The sequence below is a fragment of the Zeus faber genome (genome assembly GCF_960531495.2).
Source record: "Zeus faber genome assembly, chromosome: 5".
NCBI classification, from domain to species: Eukaryota; Metazoa; Chordata; class Actinopteri; order Zeiformes; family Zeidae; genus Zeus; species Zeus faber.
The window spans coordinates 14,799,478-14,819,631 of NC_137192.1; the positions used below are offsets into that span (position 1 = coordinate 14,799,478).

The 20,154-nt window shown below is 42.8% G+C and overlaps 1 protein-coding gene across 5 annotated transcripts in view; it reads left to right on the plus strand.

The window, feature by feature from the left end:
- Positions 1–13,461: 13,461 nt before the first annotated feature.
- cadpsb (Ca2+-dependent activator protein for secretion b) overlaps positions 13,462–20,154 on the plus strand; it is a gene marked incomplete at its 5' end in the record, with an annotated part of 55,758 nt that continues 49,065 nt past the window's right edge. For all 5 annotated transcript variants that reach the window (XM_080000621.1, XM_080000620.1, XM_080000619.1 and 2 more), the window contains one exon: positions 13,462–13,824. In XM_080000621.1, the coding sequence (XP_079856747.1) occupies positions 13,462–13,824 (363 nt within the window). The remainder of the gene's footprint in view (positions 13,825–20,154) is intronic.

The window sequence follows — 20,154 nt, forward strand, 5'->3', positions numbered from 1 at the left end:
CTACAGAAGATGATCGAATTAAATATCTAATACAAATAAAACATTTGCTGTATAATGATACAACTAATATATATTTCCCTATTTGATTATGGTAAATGTGACAGCAAGGGTTTATCATAATATACAAATTCAGTAAAGCTCCATACCTGAACGGTAGGAAGCAATTTAGATATATAAATTTGATAAAGGACAATGTTATCTATCTATCTATCTATATATCTATCTATCTATCTATCTATCTATCTATCTATCTATCTATCTATCTATCTATCTATCTATCTAGCTATCTGTCTGTCTGTCTGTCTGTCTCCATGTCAATGTACCAGTATACACTTTTGAATGCATGTTGGACAAATTATCCTTGATCTTGATCTTCAACTTTAAAACAGTAACATTTTCTAGAGATGTGAAGTAGTTATTGTTTCAAACAGACTATAATGTGCTTCTGGAATCTGGATCATGTTGGATTATCTGTTCTCTTGCATCTAGGCAATTGATCGACATTGGGGCGTCTTAATCACAGTAATTAGAGAGTAATGAGGCCTTTTGGCATCTTCCTGTTTCCGCCCAGCTGGGTAGTAAAAGGTCTCTTTGGGCTTCTAAAACATCCACCATTTGAATCGCAGAGAATTTGGACATTACAGATAATTGTTTTATCAACAGGTCATGGAGTTCATGGAGGCCAAATCAATACTAAAGTCATAGCGAGATATGCAGAGAAACACCACAGCATGTTTAAAAAAAAAAGCATAGCAAGAATATGGTGAGAAATAAAATCATTTTAGCCTCCTACTGTACTGTTGTGCTGTAATAACATTATACTGGAAATAAATAGCTGCTATACCATGTTGTGTGATCATGGCAACTGAGGAATTAAAGCAGCCCCTTTATAAAGCAGCCATTGTTGGTGAATATTGTAAGGTGTGTTAATTCCATTTGGATCATGCAGACCATTTGTAACATATTGATGGAGAAAGTTGAATTATTATTATTATTATTATTATTGTTATTATTAGGGGTCCAGCCCATGGGGCTGTTTTTATTTTGTTATTGTTCCGGAAAACTTCTTGGAATTTTGAATTCAAAAACTATCTGGAACACAAAATTGGCAGAACCTACGAACACGGTTTACGTCTTGTTTGAACCGGTATGTGACAAACACCTTGTGGTTGAAGTTTCATCCAAATTGATCCATATACGGAGCAGAAATTTGTGAAAAACCGACCAAATTTGATCTATATCACTGACGTGGTCCAATGCATTTCACACCGAAATATGTTGAACCCGGCTAAAACTATGGAACACAACAATGACATAACAAAATATCTAAATCTATGAAATCACATAATCTATATATATGCACACACATAATGAAGAACACAATATTCATATTGTCCGCAGTCACATATCTTTATTTCAGCACACGGTGTTAATTCACAGACATTACAACCTTGGGAGTCTAGCCACTGCTATCATTGTTTTCGGCCTCACCGCGATGCAGCTGCGAGAGCAGGAACAACACCTCGTTGTCCTTTGCGCATCACAGAGTTGACCTTATCTTGAACGCGTATGAATCTGTGACGCCAAACTGACCGTATATTCTCAGACTCCCTGAAAATAAACTGTTCTTGCTCTTGTACAAGTAAAAACCAGCGTCTGTCTGCCTCTTTATTTAAACCCACCGATTGACAAACTGCAGATTAAAGCGACCCTTTCATTTCTGTAACACCAGGAACAGGGTTAAGGTGTCGTTTAAACTGGTATGTCACTGGGATTTTGTGGTTTAAATTTCATCCAAATCGATCAACATAAGGAGCAGATATTAGTGAAGAAGCAAACAACTTTGATCCCAAATATTCAGCTGGTCGTGTTTACTGACACGTCATTTGTAAGCAATTGAACAAGATGAGATTTGCTGTAACAGGGGCTTTATGATGTCATCATACTATTTACAGGTTTGCAGGTTCATATTTGTTCTTATTTGCAGATTCTGATTCAGAATGTCCATTGGACGGCGTAGACTCTGGTTCAACATTAAAAAATATGCGTTTACGTGTGTATTTATGTACTTTCTTACCTGGCAGGTGTCTGTGGATCTGTTCTATTGATGTTTTATCTCTTTGGTCCCTATTACTTTTTCCAGATTCATGAAAAACAGAAAAACAGTAGTCCATGGAAATGTAACTTATAGAAAATGGGAAACAACAGGGAAACAACAATGTGACACAAACAGCCGATCGTACAGCAGGAGCGCCGGTGCTTCCTCCGCTTGCCAGCACTCAGCGGGCATGAGGCCTTCAGAGCTGACGCGGCGGGTCTTCCTAAAGCGCCAATTTGAACTGGAACTCGCACTCCCAACCTGAGCCCAACACAGCCCCCATCCCCACTAAAGGGGAGCGATGAAAGACAGAATCGCTGTAGATTGGGAGAGTCCCTCGTTCTGCTCCAAACATCCCAGCACACTATCATAGAGCGCAGATTGGGGAACCTCGGAACCGCCAAAACCTGTAATACATACCTAACATGACCAAACTGGACCCTGTGTATTGCTGCCTGCAGCTGTATTAATATAACTAAACCGTTTACATTACTGTACTGAACTTGAACTTATCGCGGCCCCCCTGCGATCTCCCAGGGGTGTCAAACACCCCAGATTGGGAATCACTGATCCAGAATGATTCTAATTCCAATTCCAATTTCTTTGTAGTTTTGGTACATGGCAATTTCAACAAATTGCCAATATTACCTGATGTCTGTTTGATTTTAACCCTGAAAATCCCAAATATAAAAAAAACGTGAGCGAACATAGTTTTTCATCTTACAGATGTTGTAGGAGGCCTCTGATGCAGAAATTGCAGGGTTTTTGATTTTTTTTTTTTTTTTTTTACGTTTTAGTAGTTTTTATTTCATGAATTATAATCACACAACGGTCATAATTCTTATGAATACTCATTAAATGATTAAAAAACAACAAAAAAAAAAAAAAAAACAGGATTAAATTGTATTTAGAAAACTGAATTTCGTCTTAAACCCAGTGTTCAGCCATTTTCATTTGCAATGATAGTCCCAAAGATGAACATTGCACTTGCTGCATAGCGTGTTGGTGTATCCTCTATTGCAGTGTTTGCAGCGTCCTCTCTTCTTCTTCACTGGGAAATGTGCGATTACGTCCTTGTGTGCGTCCAGTGGCAGTGGCATTTTACGTGATTGAATCTTGACAAATCCAGCCCAATAAAACAAAGAGGTGAGCTTGAAGGAAAGTTTGCAGGTTGTGTGAGTTCATGGCCATGTGGCCGGATCCATGAACACATTTACTATCCAATAGCATTGTGAGGATAAACTATAGCACCCGCGATCTTAACAAAAAAAAAAAAAAAAAAAAAAAAAGATTTACAGAATTTTTAAGGATGACTTAAAGTGATGTATGTCATTTTGCCACCGTGGCCCTTTCAGGGTTAATTCAATCAAATGTGTTATTGAGGAACGTTAGGGTTTCTAAGAATCTCTTCAATTAATACAGGTACTCCTCACTAAACGACCAGTTCCGTTTCCTAGGACCAGGTCGTTAAGCGGATTGGTCGATAAGCGAGGGTATTATTAGCGATAAGCTAATAAGCCATGAGCGAGCTGAGCGGTAAGCATTATTTCACGGTTAGGGGGCGCGGCCATTGTGAACGCTAGAGTAGTGAATACTGACAGACTACGGGAATGACACTGAGACCGAGAACGGTGATGAGATGAGATGTATACAGTGTACATAGTGTATATTGTTTATATAGTATATATAGTGTATATCGTATATATAGTGCATATAGCGTACATACTATACATAGTGTATATACCATATATAGTGCACAGTATATAGTGTATGCAATGTAGTATATAAAGGGTGATGCGCAATGAGATGCTTGACGCTGAGACTCCGCACGCACGCCGTGGTATTGCACGCAGCGCAGCGCACCACACAGACTGTTTAGAGAGCTGGTTGTAAGTCCGAACGGTCGTTAAACAGAGAGGTCGTTGAGTGAGGAGTACCTGTAGTCAAGGTTGCATGAGAGGAAATAAGCGACGGGCTTTAGTTCGACAAAATGAAATATTTCAAATGTATGTGTTAATCGAATATTGTTATAATAACCTGATAAATATTGTGTATCTCATATTTAACAGCAAGAACTAATATGTATGCTGCTAATGAAAATGTAGGATTTTTTTTGATTACCTGTCTAAATAAAGGTTAAATAAATAAATTAAAAAACAAGTCAGCCATCAATTTAAAGATTAATACAACCTTCCAAATATAAGCAGATTTCTTCGTCACCATTTTAATCTAACGGCATGGATGTTTATTTAAAGACTTCCACTGCCCTCTGCTGGCCAGAATGCTGTATTACAGTCTCAGTGACCAAGTGAAGTTGATTTACAACTTATTTTATCTACATTATTTATTCATGGTATGATGTAGAGAATGCACTCTGTTCTACTGAACTGCCATGTTTTTGCCTTGCTATGACCATTAACAAGACACACTTTTCTTCTATTGGATTTTGAAGTGTACATTTGAGAAAAAAAAGCATTAAAAGAAACATCAAGCCTTTGAACGATGATGGATCACACAGACTCACAAATAAATTCTTTTTAACTGCATTTTTTTTTTATCAGTTATCTCTCTTGTGTGTCTGTACAATGAGGTTGCAGTTTGCGTACTGGTGCATTGGTGTGTGTGTGTGTGTGGTTGTGTGTGTGTGTGTGTGTGAGAGAGAGAGAGAGCGAGAGAGGCTGCAAGTAATGTCTGTGAGGTATCGTTTGTGTGTCTGTGCATGCAAGTGTGTACCTCTACATATTTTTGTACTCCTGTGTGTTTGAAGGTGTGTGCATCCATGTGAGGGCTCGGGTCCTTCTGCTCATGGAATCACCTGAGGAAAAGTCTGTCGCTCACCTCCTGTGACGGGATGACTGTAGAACGTTCATAGAGTGGAAAGCATTACATACATTAGAATGGCCTTCTCCAGGTGTGACGCACACAGAGCCCCAGAGGAAATCAGGCGGTCAGATAGTCCAACAGACACCCACACACACACACGCACGCACAAACACACATACACACACACACACACACACACACACACACACACTGACACACATGCACGCATGCACGCACACACGCACGTACGCACGCACGCACACACACACACACACACACACACACACACACACACACACACACACACACATACACACACCGTGCCAGTGCACCAGTACGGAAACTGCGACCTCATTGTACAGACCGGTAGATTGTAAAGTATTTCAAAGACGTCGACAAGCTGAAGGTCATGCAATTGCAGTATAAAGAACCTTTAAATCAGTGTTTATTACACTAATGGTCATGAGAAACAACAACAAACACTATTAGTAGCAGTAAAATACCACAGCTAATACTAATAATCCTCCTATTAGTAATACCAGCCATTATTATAGGCATAAAGAGAACTGATAATGTCACACAATTATTAAGACTTTTGGAATTATGTAAAAAGGACAATTGGCTGACATCGTCGTTAAAGACCGACTAACGCCGCTTGCTCAGCGTTCAATTACTTCATAGAAAATCAAGCAACATAAACTGGTGTGAAATTCGACAATTTCTTGTCAGTTAAAGCGATTCTGAACCCAGCAGCCATGTCAGAAGGCTCCATATAACAAACACATTGGGTAAAAACAATATATATATATATATATATATATATATATATATATATATATATACAGAGAGAGAGAGAGGGAGAGAGAGAGACTTTAAAACACATCTGAGAAACTCAAATCTCCAGGTCGACCAAACTTTCAAACAACATTTACAGGAAAGGTCACAAGGCACAACAGAGGGGAGTATAACCTGGTTGGAGCTGATGTTTACAAGACAGGAAAAATGCCAGCACATAAGAAGCAAACGTTGCATTAATAGAAAAATATTGGACCTACAGAATCTAAGTCAATCTGGGACATTCTGTAAGAAGAATATCAGAAGTGCGGATGGTGCTCTTCATATTTGACAATATCTGAAAAGTGTTTGAATCAATTCAACTGCCGTTTAAAACCATTTCCAGACACACTAGATAACTAGCTAACAGAAGCTTTGAGCTCTATGAAATAATTATAATAATTGTGGTTTCAATTGAATTGGTGGGCTTCAGGATATCATGCTTTTCAGTAAGAGCATGTTTGCAGGAAGATTTACACCTGAAATCCTCCTGCATACACACACACACACACACACACACACGCACACACATACAGGTGCGCTCACACCACCAGCACCTGCTTTGAACACACCCCGGCATCCTCCTGGTTGCATCCCTCTCTTTTTCTCCCTCATTTACCGCCATAACTATGACAGGAAGAGGCCACATGCCGAAGTACTGTTCCAGTTTTCCTGGACCTAATTAACTCTGATTTTCAATACATGTTGTCGTCCGATGTATATGTTTTTCCGTGTACATGTTGTTTCTATGTTTATGTTTTTCCATGTACATGTTGTTGTTTGGTTTAGTGTTTATTTGTCTCACCCGTGGTGATTCTCCCCCTCTTGGGGTAGTGGTTAGTTGTTCATAGACCCCAACATGGTAAAATTGTTCTCCAAAGTGACCAAAAAGCTGTGCTCTTGTCATCCCACAGGTCGTCCACAGGACAGTTATTGCAGCAGTTCTTGATGATTAAAGAATGAATAAAGAGTTGCATTGCAGGTTGAGAAGTTGAACTCCACTTGCAGACTAACTGTCATAAATGCAATGGCACAAATACTCTGTGTTGTATGCCCAGCATGCTGACAGCACAGGTGGAAAAAAAATAAATATATGAAATCCTCCTGCAAATATGTGAACTCAACCCTTAAGCATTTCCGTTCTCAGGTGCTCGACATGCTTTATGGACGCTCATCTTGATTTGCATTTTTATTATTTTGAGACGAGGAAATGAATCCCCCGTCAAGCAATACAATGCAATACCACCTTTGCTTTTACCGTCAAGAGAGGGCAGTACTAAACCACACGATGCTGCAGTGACGAGCGCAACGTTTCCTTGAAGCCTTCCTATCTTCCGGTTCCCTAGATGTAGCCTCCACTGCTTTTTTTCTGACCGCAAACGATGCGCAGGACGCCGCCGCTTCTCCCTTATTTCAGCCCCCTTATAACCGGGCAGCTCGTGAGAAAGTCCTGGTCTCCATCGGAGGCTTGTGCACCGGTGAAGCTGGGAGGCTTCAGCCACTCCTTGCATTATTAATGAATCTTTTCCTGGCGCCATCTCCCCTCTCCGCCCCGAAAAAATGTGTTGGAGGAAGGAACCAGCAGAATCCAGTGTGTTCTGTTCCCTCTGTGACGCAGAAACGTGATGGAAACGACTCTGTCTCAGGGCTGGATGCTGTCGTTTCGATTTGATGCAGAGCGTCTGCCGAGGCCTCGGGTTAATCTGAAGTAAAAAGGTGTCTCTTGATTTGCAGGAAGTATGTGGAGTTCACTGATAACACGGTCGCCAGGGAACTGTGTCCATTGCACGCATCCGGCACCTGTACCTCTTATTGGAAGTTATTGCTGCTGGAAAGAAAGACAGAAGGTGAATCAGCCCTGAGAGATAGAAACAGTACTCCTCCGCCCTGGAAACGTTGAACCTATGTCTTCCGTCTGAAATGAACAATCCGAAGCAGCGCTACAAATAAAATGAATCTTCTGTGGCCGCGCCCATGTCTTAAAATACCCAATTTAAACGGGATGTGAAAATGATTTCCTTGTGAGGAATTTGGGTGTTGTCGTCGGTCCACTTGGTGCGACGCATTCTGTCAGATGGATATAGTTGCTGTGTTGCCAACACTGACCCTATTCCATCAATCTCACATTAAAACACTCCCAGCATTTTAATATTTCAAAGAGCTCCTTGGCTAACTCCGGAGGAGCTCACTCTCTCTCTCGCTCTCTCTCTCTCTCTCTCTCTCTCTCTGTGTGTGTGTGTGTGTGTATCATTTTCATTCGGACACACCCTTCTCTTAATTGTTCCTTAATTAAACTGTAGTGGAGGACATGTGGGATTTCTTCATGTGGGCCTATGTTAAAATGACCAGTGTGAAGTAAACTGTGATTGCGCTGATCTGAGATTTAGGGAAAATGTACGAAACCGGCGTCAAGTTCATGCACGGTCTGAACAAATACTCCAAAATCACTGAATTTAATGATGTCGTTGCATAGATGATGTTTCTTCTTCTAATTATAGCTCAAGTAATTAGCGCTGCCTGGGATTTCAAATGGTCATGTGACCAGGAGTCATGTGATGTGACCTTTTGTTAAAGGGACAGTGGATATGAAAATAAGAAGTGTGAAGAAAAAACGTTTCAAACCGCATTCTCTTCAAAAAGCAACACCAAAATCAAACCAAATCCAGCGTCTTCAATGACCCGAATCGACAGATCTCGTCGACTCCAGCGCATCCTCTGCGGCGGCCCCCGTATTGTGCTACCTTTAAGCACATCAACATTTAATGTGAGCACACGCTCCGGTTAAAAGTGGGAGCGCGGCGGAGAGGACGTCAGTCAATTATTAATGTTCGTAAAGGCTGTTGGGAACTTGCTGCAGGGGCTGGCGCTCGGCCTCTCCGCGGGAACGGAAGCGATGAGAGGTCAGCCCGGGGACGCGCTCCGCACATGGGGTGCCAGGAGAGTGGAAGAGGGTACGCCGGGGGGGTTGCAGTGCGGACGGAGAGGAGTGGGGCGGTGGGACGCAGAATAGGGGGTCGGGATGGGGGCGGGGCCCTTAAAGGCGGCATTACCCGCTGTAGTGCTGCTTGCTGTTGAGAGGTGAGGGGAGTCTGGACAACAACTCCTCGCCTCGGCTGCCCAACAATTTCGTCCCCGGGGTCGAAAGGCGCACAAGGGTGCTCGCCCGCCCTACATGCTGAGCTCACAAGTTTGGCAGAGCTCTGTCGGCGGAGCTCGGGGTGGAGGTGGGGGGAGAAGATAACACGTTGAAACGACCATCCCATGTAAATGGCTAATTTATGTAGTTTGTTTATGCATTGTAGATGTGTGAGGTACCAATACTCTAACGTTTAAATAGTTAAGAATTACTCAAGGTTGAAATGGTTTGCTAAAGATTGATCAATTATACGTCAATGTTTATGAAATATTAACCTGTTAGCTTTTGAAGTATGAACGAAATGAAGCATTATGAAACTGAACTTTGCAACCGTGTTGGAATTTTTAAACAGCTTTTGATCAGTGGGGATGGATTGTGTGTATACAAAGTTGTTGTAGCGCCATAGTATTGACAGGAGCACACAGTGATCTCCTCTTACTGGTATATGGAATGCATTTATATAGGTCTATCCTAATCTTGCGACTACTGTTGCTATAAAGTACGTGCCTCACATTCACCCCGTCACACACCTATTCTCACATTGATGGCGGCGGCAGCAGTGCAAGGCTTACACCTGCTCATCGAGAGCAGTCAGGGGGTGAAGTGTCTTGCTCAAGGACACTTCAGCACGCTACCAGGAGTAGCCGGGGATCAAACCCGCAAACTTTCGACCACTAGACGACCCACTCTATCTCCTGAGTTAATGCCCCAAGATTATTGGGGTTTTGGTACCAAAACACTCTTTGTTTATAGGCTGGGGTGCCTCTGCTACTTCTGATGGAGTGTGGAGCTTCTCTCCATACTCCATTACTACCCACTCTGTGCTTTACAGCACAGTGTGTATTCAAAAGAACATGGATTAAAGAAAAAATATATAATATATATAAAATATAGAATATAAGTGGATAAATATAAGTATGCCCCTGTCCATGCACTCTGAGTGGGTTTAGTTGATAGTCATATTGTGATATTAGTTATCGAATATTATTGAGCTATTAAGTCATAAATCAAATTTTCCATTTTCATTATACAATTGAATTGTTTGGAGCACAACAAAACATTAAATACCCCTGTTCCTCTGTTGCTAATGATATGCATCATGAAGCTATCGGTCAAATGTTATCTTGTTCTCCCAAGGCCAGTGTCATCAATAATTCCCAATTTACCAGAGCCCCCTGTCAGAAGCCATCCTATCCTCCATACGGTGCGTTGTTTCGCTACGACCTATCAACAGCAAAGTCGACTGCTGGATTCATCTCTACATCGTCAGTTGCCAGAACTCAAAAATGACAGGTTCACCATTTTTCAACCCAGGAGATTTGACCTTAATTTTAAGGCTGGAGTGTTTGCCTTGTTGGACTTAATCTAAGTTCAGTGACAACCTGCAGCAGAGTGGTAAGTTATTCATTAGCAAATCATTCAACGTTGTGTGATGAGCAGTCATAAATGAGGGAAACCATCTTCAACCAATTTTAATAAAGCCTGAGTTGAAAATTAGTGAAAATATCCTTTAACTTTCATCAGTCTATACCCAAGTCTATACTCTATACTCTATACCCAAGTCATCATATTTGCACTGCACCATTTTATATACAATAAAAACACAAAGAGTATTAAGAAAATAGTATGAGGTAAGTTTGTTGGTTGTAATCTTTAGGACTGGAATTATTCATGCCACAATCTGTTGTTTGAATTGAAGGGTGACTCAGTTATTACTATTAACCTTATGAAAGAAGGAACCCACACAGTTCTGTTCACTACCTAAAGATCAGAATAAGCTCAGTGATTTACACTCTCGAACACTACAGTTGTCTTCTACTTGTGTATGCTGTGTTGAAGTTGTTGTGTGGTCCTACTCACGAGCTGGGGAGGGGAAGCACAATGTTCTGTGCGTTCAAGTGGGTTTTGTCCTAAAAATACCATCAAAACAGATGCTGCTTGGAAGCTCAACACGCTGTCGCTATTATATCAAGAGCTGTTTGAGCAACTGTGATGTTTTTGCTGCAGTCTTTATGATGAGAAAAGAGATAGAGGGAGGGTAGGATTTTGGTGAATTCGTGATTCGGCATGCTGATGGGTGGGATGATGGATGGTGAGCTTGATGGAGGATGGAACACCAGGAGCTCCGGATGGGGAAATGCATCTAAAGGGCATCAGGCCTCACCCGTGCCTCCGGATCCCCCTGGCGGTTCCTAAGGGAGGGAAGATAGGACAGAGCGCGAGAGAGGTGGAGGCCGGGCAGGTGATGGGTTGTGGAAGCTAAGACAGCCCAGTGACGGGTGGTTCTAATGGGTATATACAGTATACTTATACTGTTGATTAGTAGTGGGTGTGGTCTCCGCTCCTGAACCTCAGCTAATTCCAACTCCATTAATAATAAAATCCTGCCTTTCAAAAAGTGAAAAGGAAAAGAAAAAAACATCTACCCTCCGTTCAGTGGACATTATAGTTATGTTTGTGTGACAATAAGTGGTTCAATGATGAAATCATTTGTGGAGCCAATGGGATTTCTAACCTTTAACACACTGAATGGCGGTTCCTTATAAAGTCTGAGATAAAAAAAAAAAAATGGAATGAATGTAAAATTGTCTTACAGTTTGCCACGTTATTGAACTGAGCAGCTTTAAGCAGCTTCAGTGCCACGCCCTTCAACAACACAGCTCGGGAGGTCAGGCTGGTTGAAAAGTCTGTGCGCGTCTTAGGCAAACGCTTAACCAATACAACAAAATACAGTTGTATTGAATGCACTGTCAATAAACAAATGATAAATAATAATAATAATAATAATATTGAATAAATTTGAAAAAAGGAAGTTCTCATTATCAAGACATGGGGCGGCCATCTTAAGTACGCAGCTGCATCATGACACAGAAGCTGCATGAATGACGGAAGAGTTGGTTCAGTTTGTGTTCAGGACCGTGGACAGCTCCTCCTGGACCATTCCTTCATCCATCCCTCCACCCCTCCATCCCTCCATTCTGCCATCCCCCCATTCCTCCATCCCTCCATCCATCCATGCCTCCATTCCACCATCCCTCCATCCATCCCTCTATCCCTCCATCCCTCCATTCCCCCCATTCCCCCATCTCTTCCTTCTGCCATCCCTCCATTCCTCCATCGATCCCCCCATTCCTCCATCCCTCCATCCATCCATGCCTCCATTCTGCCATCCCTCCATCCATCCCTCCTTTCCTCCATTTCTCCATCCCTCCATCCATCCATGCCTCCATTCTGCCATCCCTCCATCCATCCCTCCTTTCCTCCATCCATCCATCCCTCCATCTTCAGTAAAAAAGCTACTCTCTCACGTATCCTCTTACTCCTACCCTCTTCCTCTTCTCCCAACCTCTCCCCCCCCTCTCTCTCTTTCCCCTCACTCATTTCCCCCCTCTCTCCCCCTCCCTCACTCATCTGCCCCCTCTCCTTCCCCTCCTCCCACCCTCCCTCACTCATATGACTCCCCCCCCCCTCCCACCCTCCCTCACTCATCTGCCCCATCTCCTTCCCCTCCTCCCACCCTCCCTCACTCATCTGCCCCATCTCCTTCCCCTCCTCCCACCCTCCCTCACTCATATGACTCCCCCTCTCCTTCCCCTCCTCCCACCCTCCCTCACTCATCTGCCCCATCTCCTTCCCCTCCTCCCACCCTCCCTCACTCATATGACTCCCCCTCTCCTTCCCCTCCTCCCACCCTCCCTCACTCATCTGCCCCATCTCCTTCCCCTCCTCCCACCCTCCCTCACTCATCTGCCCCATCTCCTTCCCCTCCTCCCACCCTCCCTCACTCATATGACCCCCCCCCCCTCCCACCCTCCCTCTCCTCCATCTGCAGCGGTGACTGGAGAGTAAAACCAACCAGTCTACGTCAGCAGCGACGAGTCTTTGGTAGTGATGGCAGATTGGACTCTTTTTTGAGATTCGCTTCGCGACGACTCACTCGGGGAAAAGATTTGTGCAATCTTCCGACTCGTCGTTCGTCCGAGTCATTTTGTGCAGGGCTCACCGAGGGAGAGGCCTTCCGGTAAATGACGAAAGAAAGTCACAAGAGGATTTGTGAATGGAACTCGCACAAAAAAAAAAAAATCATTTAATTCTGTCAAAATGATTTATTTTGGTGTGACGCAAAGTGTCCATCAGACGCACTCGACGAATTACGCCAAATGGCCGGGCCTTTTCTATTTGCCTCAGACTTCATTGTAGTCCTCAGTAATTAATCGTAATCCAGGTTGTGAGTGTGAGTGGAAGAGTCTCTCCTTTTTCCGGAGCGACTCCCGACTCCCGAGTCACTTGAACGAATCATTCGTCGCTGGCGAGTCGTTCGCGAGTCTCGCGTCGCTCGTCCTCGGCGCGGGCGGAGATGCTCTGCGTGCAGTACGCCTTCCACGGAGCTCCACACGCACCACCCCGCCGACATCCACACCGCGACGATCGGGCCTGTCCAGCATTCACTTCAAGTCCCACTACACGCTATTGAGATTTCTCGGGCGGGAGACTTGAGGATCCTGATTTAAGGGGCTGACTGCATTGAGTGAGGCTGCAGGGGGAGCGTCACCACCATCTCTGAGGCAAAATGTTGGATCCGTCGTCCAGCGAGGAGGAATCCGACGGGATAGTGGAGGAGGAGAAGGAGGTGATGGCCCCCCAGGCCGGATCCCGCATCTCCCCGAGCCGGACCAGCGAGAGCTCCGGCGGCGGACTCGCGCCCGGCAGCGGCGGCGGCGGCGGCGGCGGCGGCGGCCGGGGCGGCGGCGCCCGCCCGACCAGCCCGAGCCCCTCGGCCGCCAGCGAGCAGGAGAAGGAGGAGGTGGAGAAGCTGCAGCGGGAGGAAGAGGAGCGCAAGAAGAAGCTGCAGCTCTATGTTTTTGTCATGCGATGCGTCGCCTACCCGTTCAACGCCAAGCAGCCCACGGACATGGCGAGGCGGCAGCAGAAGGTAAGGCTCGTGGGGGGGGGGACGGCTCCTGGTCGCTGTCATCGATGACCTACATAAGAAGCCGGAGCAGAGCCGCTGTAGGCCGGCAGGCCGCTTCGATAGCGCATTCACACTGGCGGCGGGTGATCTCCTTCAAGGGGGAGGGGGCCGGGGGGTGAGGTGGGGTGTGGGGGGGGGCATTGAAATCGTTGGGGCCACGGTTGTGGAGAGAACGCGGTCGATCTGGAGACGCGCGGTTCACGTGGAATCACACCCAAACACCTCAGGGGCCGGTCAATCACACGGCACCGGCAGCAGCACCATCCGCTGACAAGGGTGGACGGTGGTCATTCAAAAAATAAAAAATAAAATAAAATGAAATAAAAATGGCTCTGGTGTCGCCGTCCTTGATGGGAGCGCACATCTCAACCGGTTCCCGCCTCTCATGAGGAGGACAACAGTAATTCTCCACGCTTCTCTCCCTCCTCCCCTGCGACCCACTTGCGCCATCATTTATCCCCTTCGGTCGGTTCTCCCAAGGTGACTTCTTACAGGCAAAGACTGTTCGAAGGGGGGTGTAGGGCCACCTCCTCCTGAGAGTGATCTAATTGTGATAATACTATTAAAATTGTACGGCCATACTTCCAATTATTTTTTTGTTTTTCACGACTGGCGTTCTTGTAAAGGACATGAGAGTGGTTTAGGTCAGGTGGCATATACCCAAAGGGAAAAGGAAGCAGGCCTCTGTCTGCTCATGGTGTTCCCTGTATGTCCAGGCGATTCAGGGACATGCTGTCCTTGTGTGGCTCCCCGCTGTCACAATAACCAAAATTCCCACCTGCTGTACAGTGTTGAGATTCGCACCCCCACTGTCACTTGGCCAGCGGATTTGACACATTTCACCCAGAGACTGGGGCCAGCTTGCTCCAAGGTCGAAATGATATCCGAGATGTGTTACAGTCAGAAACTGTACTGCACGTTCAGCCGGTCACAATTCGCAGTGTTGCATCGTTTCGAAAAACCTGATTCTCAATGCAGTTTAATAGGCTGGGTTACTTTTCATCCATCTGTACAACTCAGATGCTCTCTCTATTCATTCTAGCTGTGGAGCCCATTCTTCTCATGTATACCTGCAGAAAACGCAGAGCCTATGCAATTTAATTCTCAGTTTTAGTTCTAGTTTCCATAACTTTCGTTTGTTTGTTTTTGTTTCACCAGTTGTTCTTTTACGGACAGGGTAAAGCACAGTTCCGCCTGAAAGGTTTTATTTTTTGCTAACTCATGCCATGTTGCATTTGTTCACGTATTTGTTTTGTAGGTCTTATCATTTCATTTTAATTTGCATTATTTCTGAAACATATGAGTTCTGGGATACACATCAGAAATTCTACATTATTTTTTAGCTTTCTTTCTACACAAATCTTTATAACATGGACAGGAAGGTGCCCTACTTCACTGACAGAGCGATGGAGATTTACTGGTCGTACAGTATTGTGTTACGTAGATAATCACATCCACAATGAAGGCCGATACATTCAAATTGTCACTTTTTCCTCTCATTGATTTTCGGCTGTGGTGGTTGGTGAATTTCCTCTTTCACAGTTACAATATCTCAACCCATATACGTCCATCACTCTCCTTGGGAATGCAAAATTGAGAGTTGTGCTTTGCCTTGATGGTACATTCTAAATGGATCAATGGCAGTTCTGTTAAAAGTATCATGGCTTATGTTGTTCTTTTTTGACTTTTTATTTATCATGCCGCTGCTGATATTAATTAGATTTATTATACACTCTATCTTTTAGAGTTTGGAGGAAGGTTGTAGTATTTCTTACCTCCAAATGAAGTTAGTCATACAAGAAGAAGAATATTAAGTGTACATCTAGAGTAACATACAACAGGAAGATATAGTAACAATGAGCATTCTTAAAAAATACATGTATGTAATACGCTGATCTGTTCCAAAATTATGCCTCAGAGACGTTACCTATATACTATTATACCATGGCCGAGATAAACACTCAGTTTTGATTGGCTGGAGGGTGTAGAGATGTGTGTGTGAGGGTGTGATATTTTATGGGTGGTCTAGACTAAAAAGGCCTTTGTGAATCAGAGGGAGCTGGTCCGTGATCAAAGCGTTGGGCTGGGATGGCACAGTGAAGTCGTCCCAGGCAGAATGGAAAACAGAGATATACTGAATTTATACAGAATATACAGAATATATAGACTGCCCTGTCACTGTGACCATGTGAAGGAGTTGAAGAGAGGCAATTACTGTCACTTCCATTTGAGCGACTGAGAGACCCGCTCCTTATTCACAGTCTGACGACTCTATTTCTATACGGACATTTTATAAACCAGTGTTGTTGGGTCCTGACAATTCTTTTGTGGCGTGATGCATATGGCTCAAGTTAATTTCTCATATAAACTTTAATCCATAAAACATTTAAATGAAATTAAATGAGGCCAAGAAACCAAACATTCAAATGGTTCAGGCGTGTTTCAGAGGGAGGCTCAGAAATAGACATCAGTTGTATGCGAGGCATTAGTGGGATTTAGGGGTATGTGTGGAAGGCTTCAGTATACAGAGTCATTTGGCGTTATTTAGATTATTGATAGATGTGGATTCCTCTTGTAATTTCTCCATAAATACTATTCTATATATAGTTAAATTGAGCCATGTTTGCTATGAATTATTATGTGTGCCCAAAGAAATTGTACTGAAAGCATCATATTTACAGCACTAGAATATATAAAACTAAAACAACATACAAAAAAACCACTCAGATATTTGCATTATTAAAGCAGACAGTATTAAAAATCAAGGCAGTATTAATCTCTTTTGATGGGTTATAAGTCAGAATAAACCTTGAGCAAAATCAAAACATCTTAGCTCAGGACAACTGACAAATGTCTACTGTGTAATTTTCAATAGTTTCAATATCTGATGCAAAATAAAAGCGATATCATTCCTAATCCATCCAGCATTAGGGTATAAGGCAAAAAGGGTAATTTAAAGAGTAACATTGGCATTATTTTGGGCCATGTACTGTTTTTCCTGCTGCAAATGTTCCACAATCACCGCCATATATTTTTCTAACTAATAACTGATTTCGACACCCACTCACCGTGAAATAGAATCATTTCTTCACCCTAGCTCTGCCTTGACTACAGGTGACACGCTCAGTAGACTACAGTTCTATTGAGCAGCACATATGGAGAAATCCTCCTTCCTAAAATCTTTGTTTGAGAATCTGCTTTGTTAGTCACTGTTTGCCGTAGGGCTGCTGAAGGTGTCCTTTCACTCAACATATGCATTTGGCTTTCGGTTTTTATATTTATAGTTTATTGACAGAATACACATCTTTCGATGTTGAGTTGATATTGACAAAAGTTCTAAAAGAATGTGACAACATGGGATAAAGAAAAAGCCAAAGTACAAGCCAAAGGCAGAGCGTCATGAGTAAAACAAAGGCAACATTTCATCAGTGCATGGATTCGTGTATCAAAGGAGAGTGAGCGTTTGTGGGAGTTAATCAACGTTGATGGTAAAACGAGAAGACTGATCAAGTGTGGATCAGTGATAAAATATTGAAATATCTTTGCCGAGATGGAAACAGGAAAACAAAAGTGTCTTACGGCAATGGGAATGTGTCAAAATGCGAACCAACGTTGTATTTGAATGACTTATTTGAGATGACACGCCGGGGGGGGGGTTATTAACATGCAGATCGGAATGGGAAGACGGAGAGAAGAAGTTATTGATATACTGTATGGCTAGAATAAGAAACGAGGATACATTGTGTGAAATATACAGTACATAATCTTTATTGACACAGGTTGGCTTTCCGTGTGCAAAGTGAATAACAATGTCCGTGCACAATCATACCTCCTCGTATTTTATCAACGTCTATTACTGTACGAGTGCGTCCCCTTGCCCCGCTATCAGCCTTGGGGAGAAGCCAGAAGTGCTTTTGGAAGATTATATTTGGCTGATTAATGGAGTCAACGATAGCAGGTGGAATTTCCCAAGCTCATTAGGTTTATGAGAGACGGGCTGATGTGGCATAAAGGGAAGGGGAATTTTTAACTAAAGCAATTAAACCATTCAAACTAACATGGAAGAGCTTTGGTCTCAAATGACTACACAAACACACAACACAATGTCCGGCTTTGAAATCTAACGTTGTGAAAATCTGAGTCAGTCTCGGCCATGGAGTAATGTGTGTTCAGTGATCAGTTGCCATTGATTTATGAATAACATACGCAATCGTGCAGTCTCCTCAGACCCTTAAATACTGTCAAAAGAAGAAATCCCAAAATAAAGCTTCCTATTTGGATTTCCATGCCTTGGAGATTTACTGTCGTAACTAAAGTCAAATTCATATTTATTTACTAGGTGTTTGATATAGATCTAAAAAGACTATCTAACCTGATACAGTAGTAGGCCATATACGACTAATAAGACTAATAATTCCCCTGAATGTAGTAAGACTTGTTGTTTGACCTTTCAGCTCCCAATGTTCCTTTTCTGCTACAACTCTGTTAGTAACAAGACATCGCTCATTCTGTTAATCTTTTCTCTAAATCTTCCTTCCAAACAGATAACTTAATTGGGCAGACACATAAAAACAGCCAGGTCTCAGACCTTGAACCAAATGTGGAAAAAAAAAACCCACAAGAAAAGATGGGAGCCTTCAGACATCATGTCCTGACCGTCTTCAGTCCTGACATCATGGAATAGTTGTTTGTTATGAATAGAAGCTTTTATGGAACAAATAGAAGGGTCTCATATTCTGTACCACAAAAATTGGAGAAGTCGTTTATTTTTCTATTTATTGCTGTGAAAATGTCACATTTGCTACCTTGAAACAGCCGTCAGTCATACCCAGAGAGAATGGAAGAGGAAATACAAAATGATCAAATTCAAGCAAAACCCATACTTACATAATATGAGCAGCATTATCCATAAAAACATAGTGTCAGTAGTGAGGCACACATTTGCATAAAAAAAGAAAGGATATTGTAGGCTTAAATAAGGAAGGACAGTTAAAATATAAAGGTTTGTAATAAGAACGTGCAGTTTAATGAAAGAGGCCGCATATGGTGGTGTACTGTTTATGGTGTGTGTATCTGTGTTCAATATATTTTAAGTTGATCTCCCCGTTCTATTATTGCACACATATTTATTCATTAATTATAATAATAATAATAATAATAATACTTATAATAATAATAATTATCATATCCACCTCCGATCTATAAACCACTCTTCTCCCCTGCCATAGCTCTTAAATGTATTATGTGCACATTCTGTATATTGTATGTATCTATATATTCTATATATTTTTTCTTTGAGGTTGTTAAGCTTCTTTATGTTGTCGTTATGTCTAATTCTGTGAAACAATGCAGCAACCAATACCAAGTCAAATAGGTTGTACATGAAAATGTACTTGGCCAAATCAAACAGATTCTGATTCTATTGCCTGACATGAAAGTGGGCGTGGCGATTGAAGCGATCCTCATAGTTTTTGTGAACGTCTTCTCTTCCCAGCGGCGGAACGAGGGCTCTGAACATTTCACTTGGAGCTCAGTGTAGGATCCTGGAGGAGGAGCCGAGGGGATGCTGATCACAGAATCCATCCCGCCGGCCTCTGAACGAGCCAGCAGCCTCACTCAGCTTGTTTGAGACTGGTCTTACCTGTTTATCCCTGTTTGTTGTGCACAAGCTGTGTCTGTAAAGCACACACCTGGCTGTTTACCAGTCCTGTGCAGCGCTGTTTACTCAGGCAAGCCTGCTTTTCTCTTTTTCCCTTTTTTGAGTTGCCAAACGGACCCAAATCCTTGTGAGCGTGTCTCGCTGATATTAGTGCGTGGGCAACTTTCCATGCACTGTCCACATCTCTTTGTCCGTGTGTTGATTTCCGACCATACAATATACACGGTGTGGGTGGTGTGTGTTTGCTTAAGCCTGAGTTGGAGCTCTCATTTTGCTTTTTGCATATAGTGTTTACTTAGATGATGGCCGGGCTGGTGTCATCTGCATGACTGAAATGTGACTCCACTGGATAGAGAACGCTTTTTTTACTCCCTGTATTTACTCACAAGCACCGCACTTCACGCCTTTGAAGCACAACAGATTTATTCATAATGAAAAACAAAATACAAAATATTATGTTGCTGCAAATCTGTTTTGTCCATTTGCAATTTTAGTATTGCTTGGTCATTAAAACAAATGTACTTTTTTTCACTCCATATCTGGATAATTGTCTTTTGATTTGAATTACTTTTGGGTATTTTTTGTTTTCTGAAGGACTGATGAATAGAATTTTTGAAGTAATGATAGCAGTA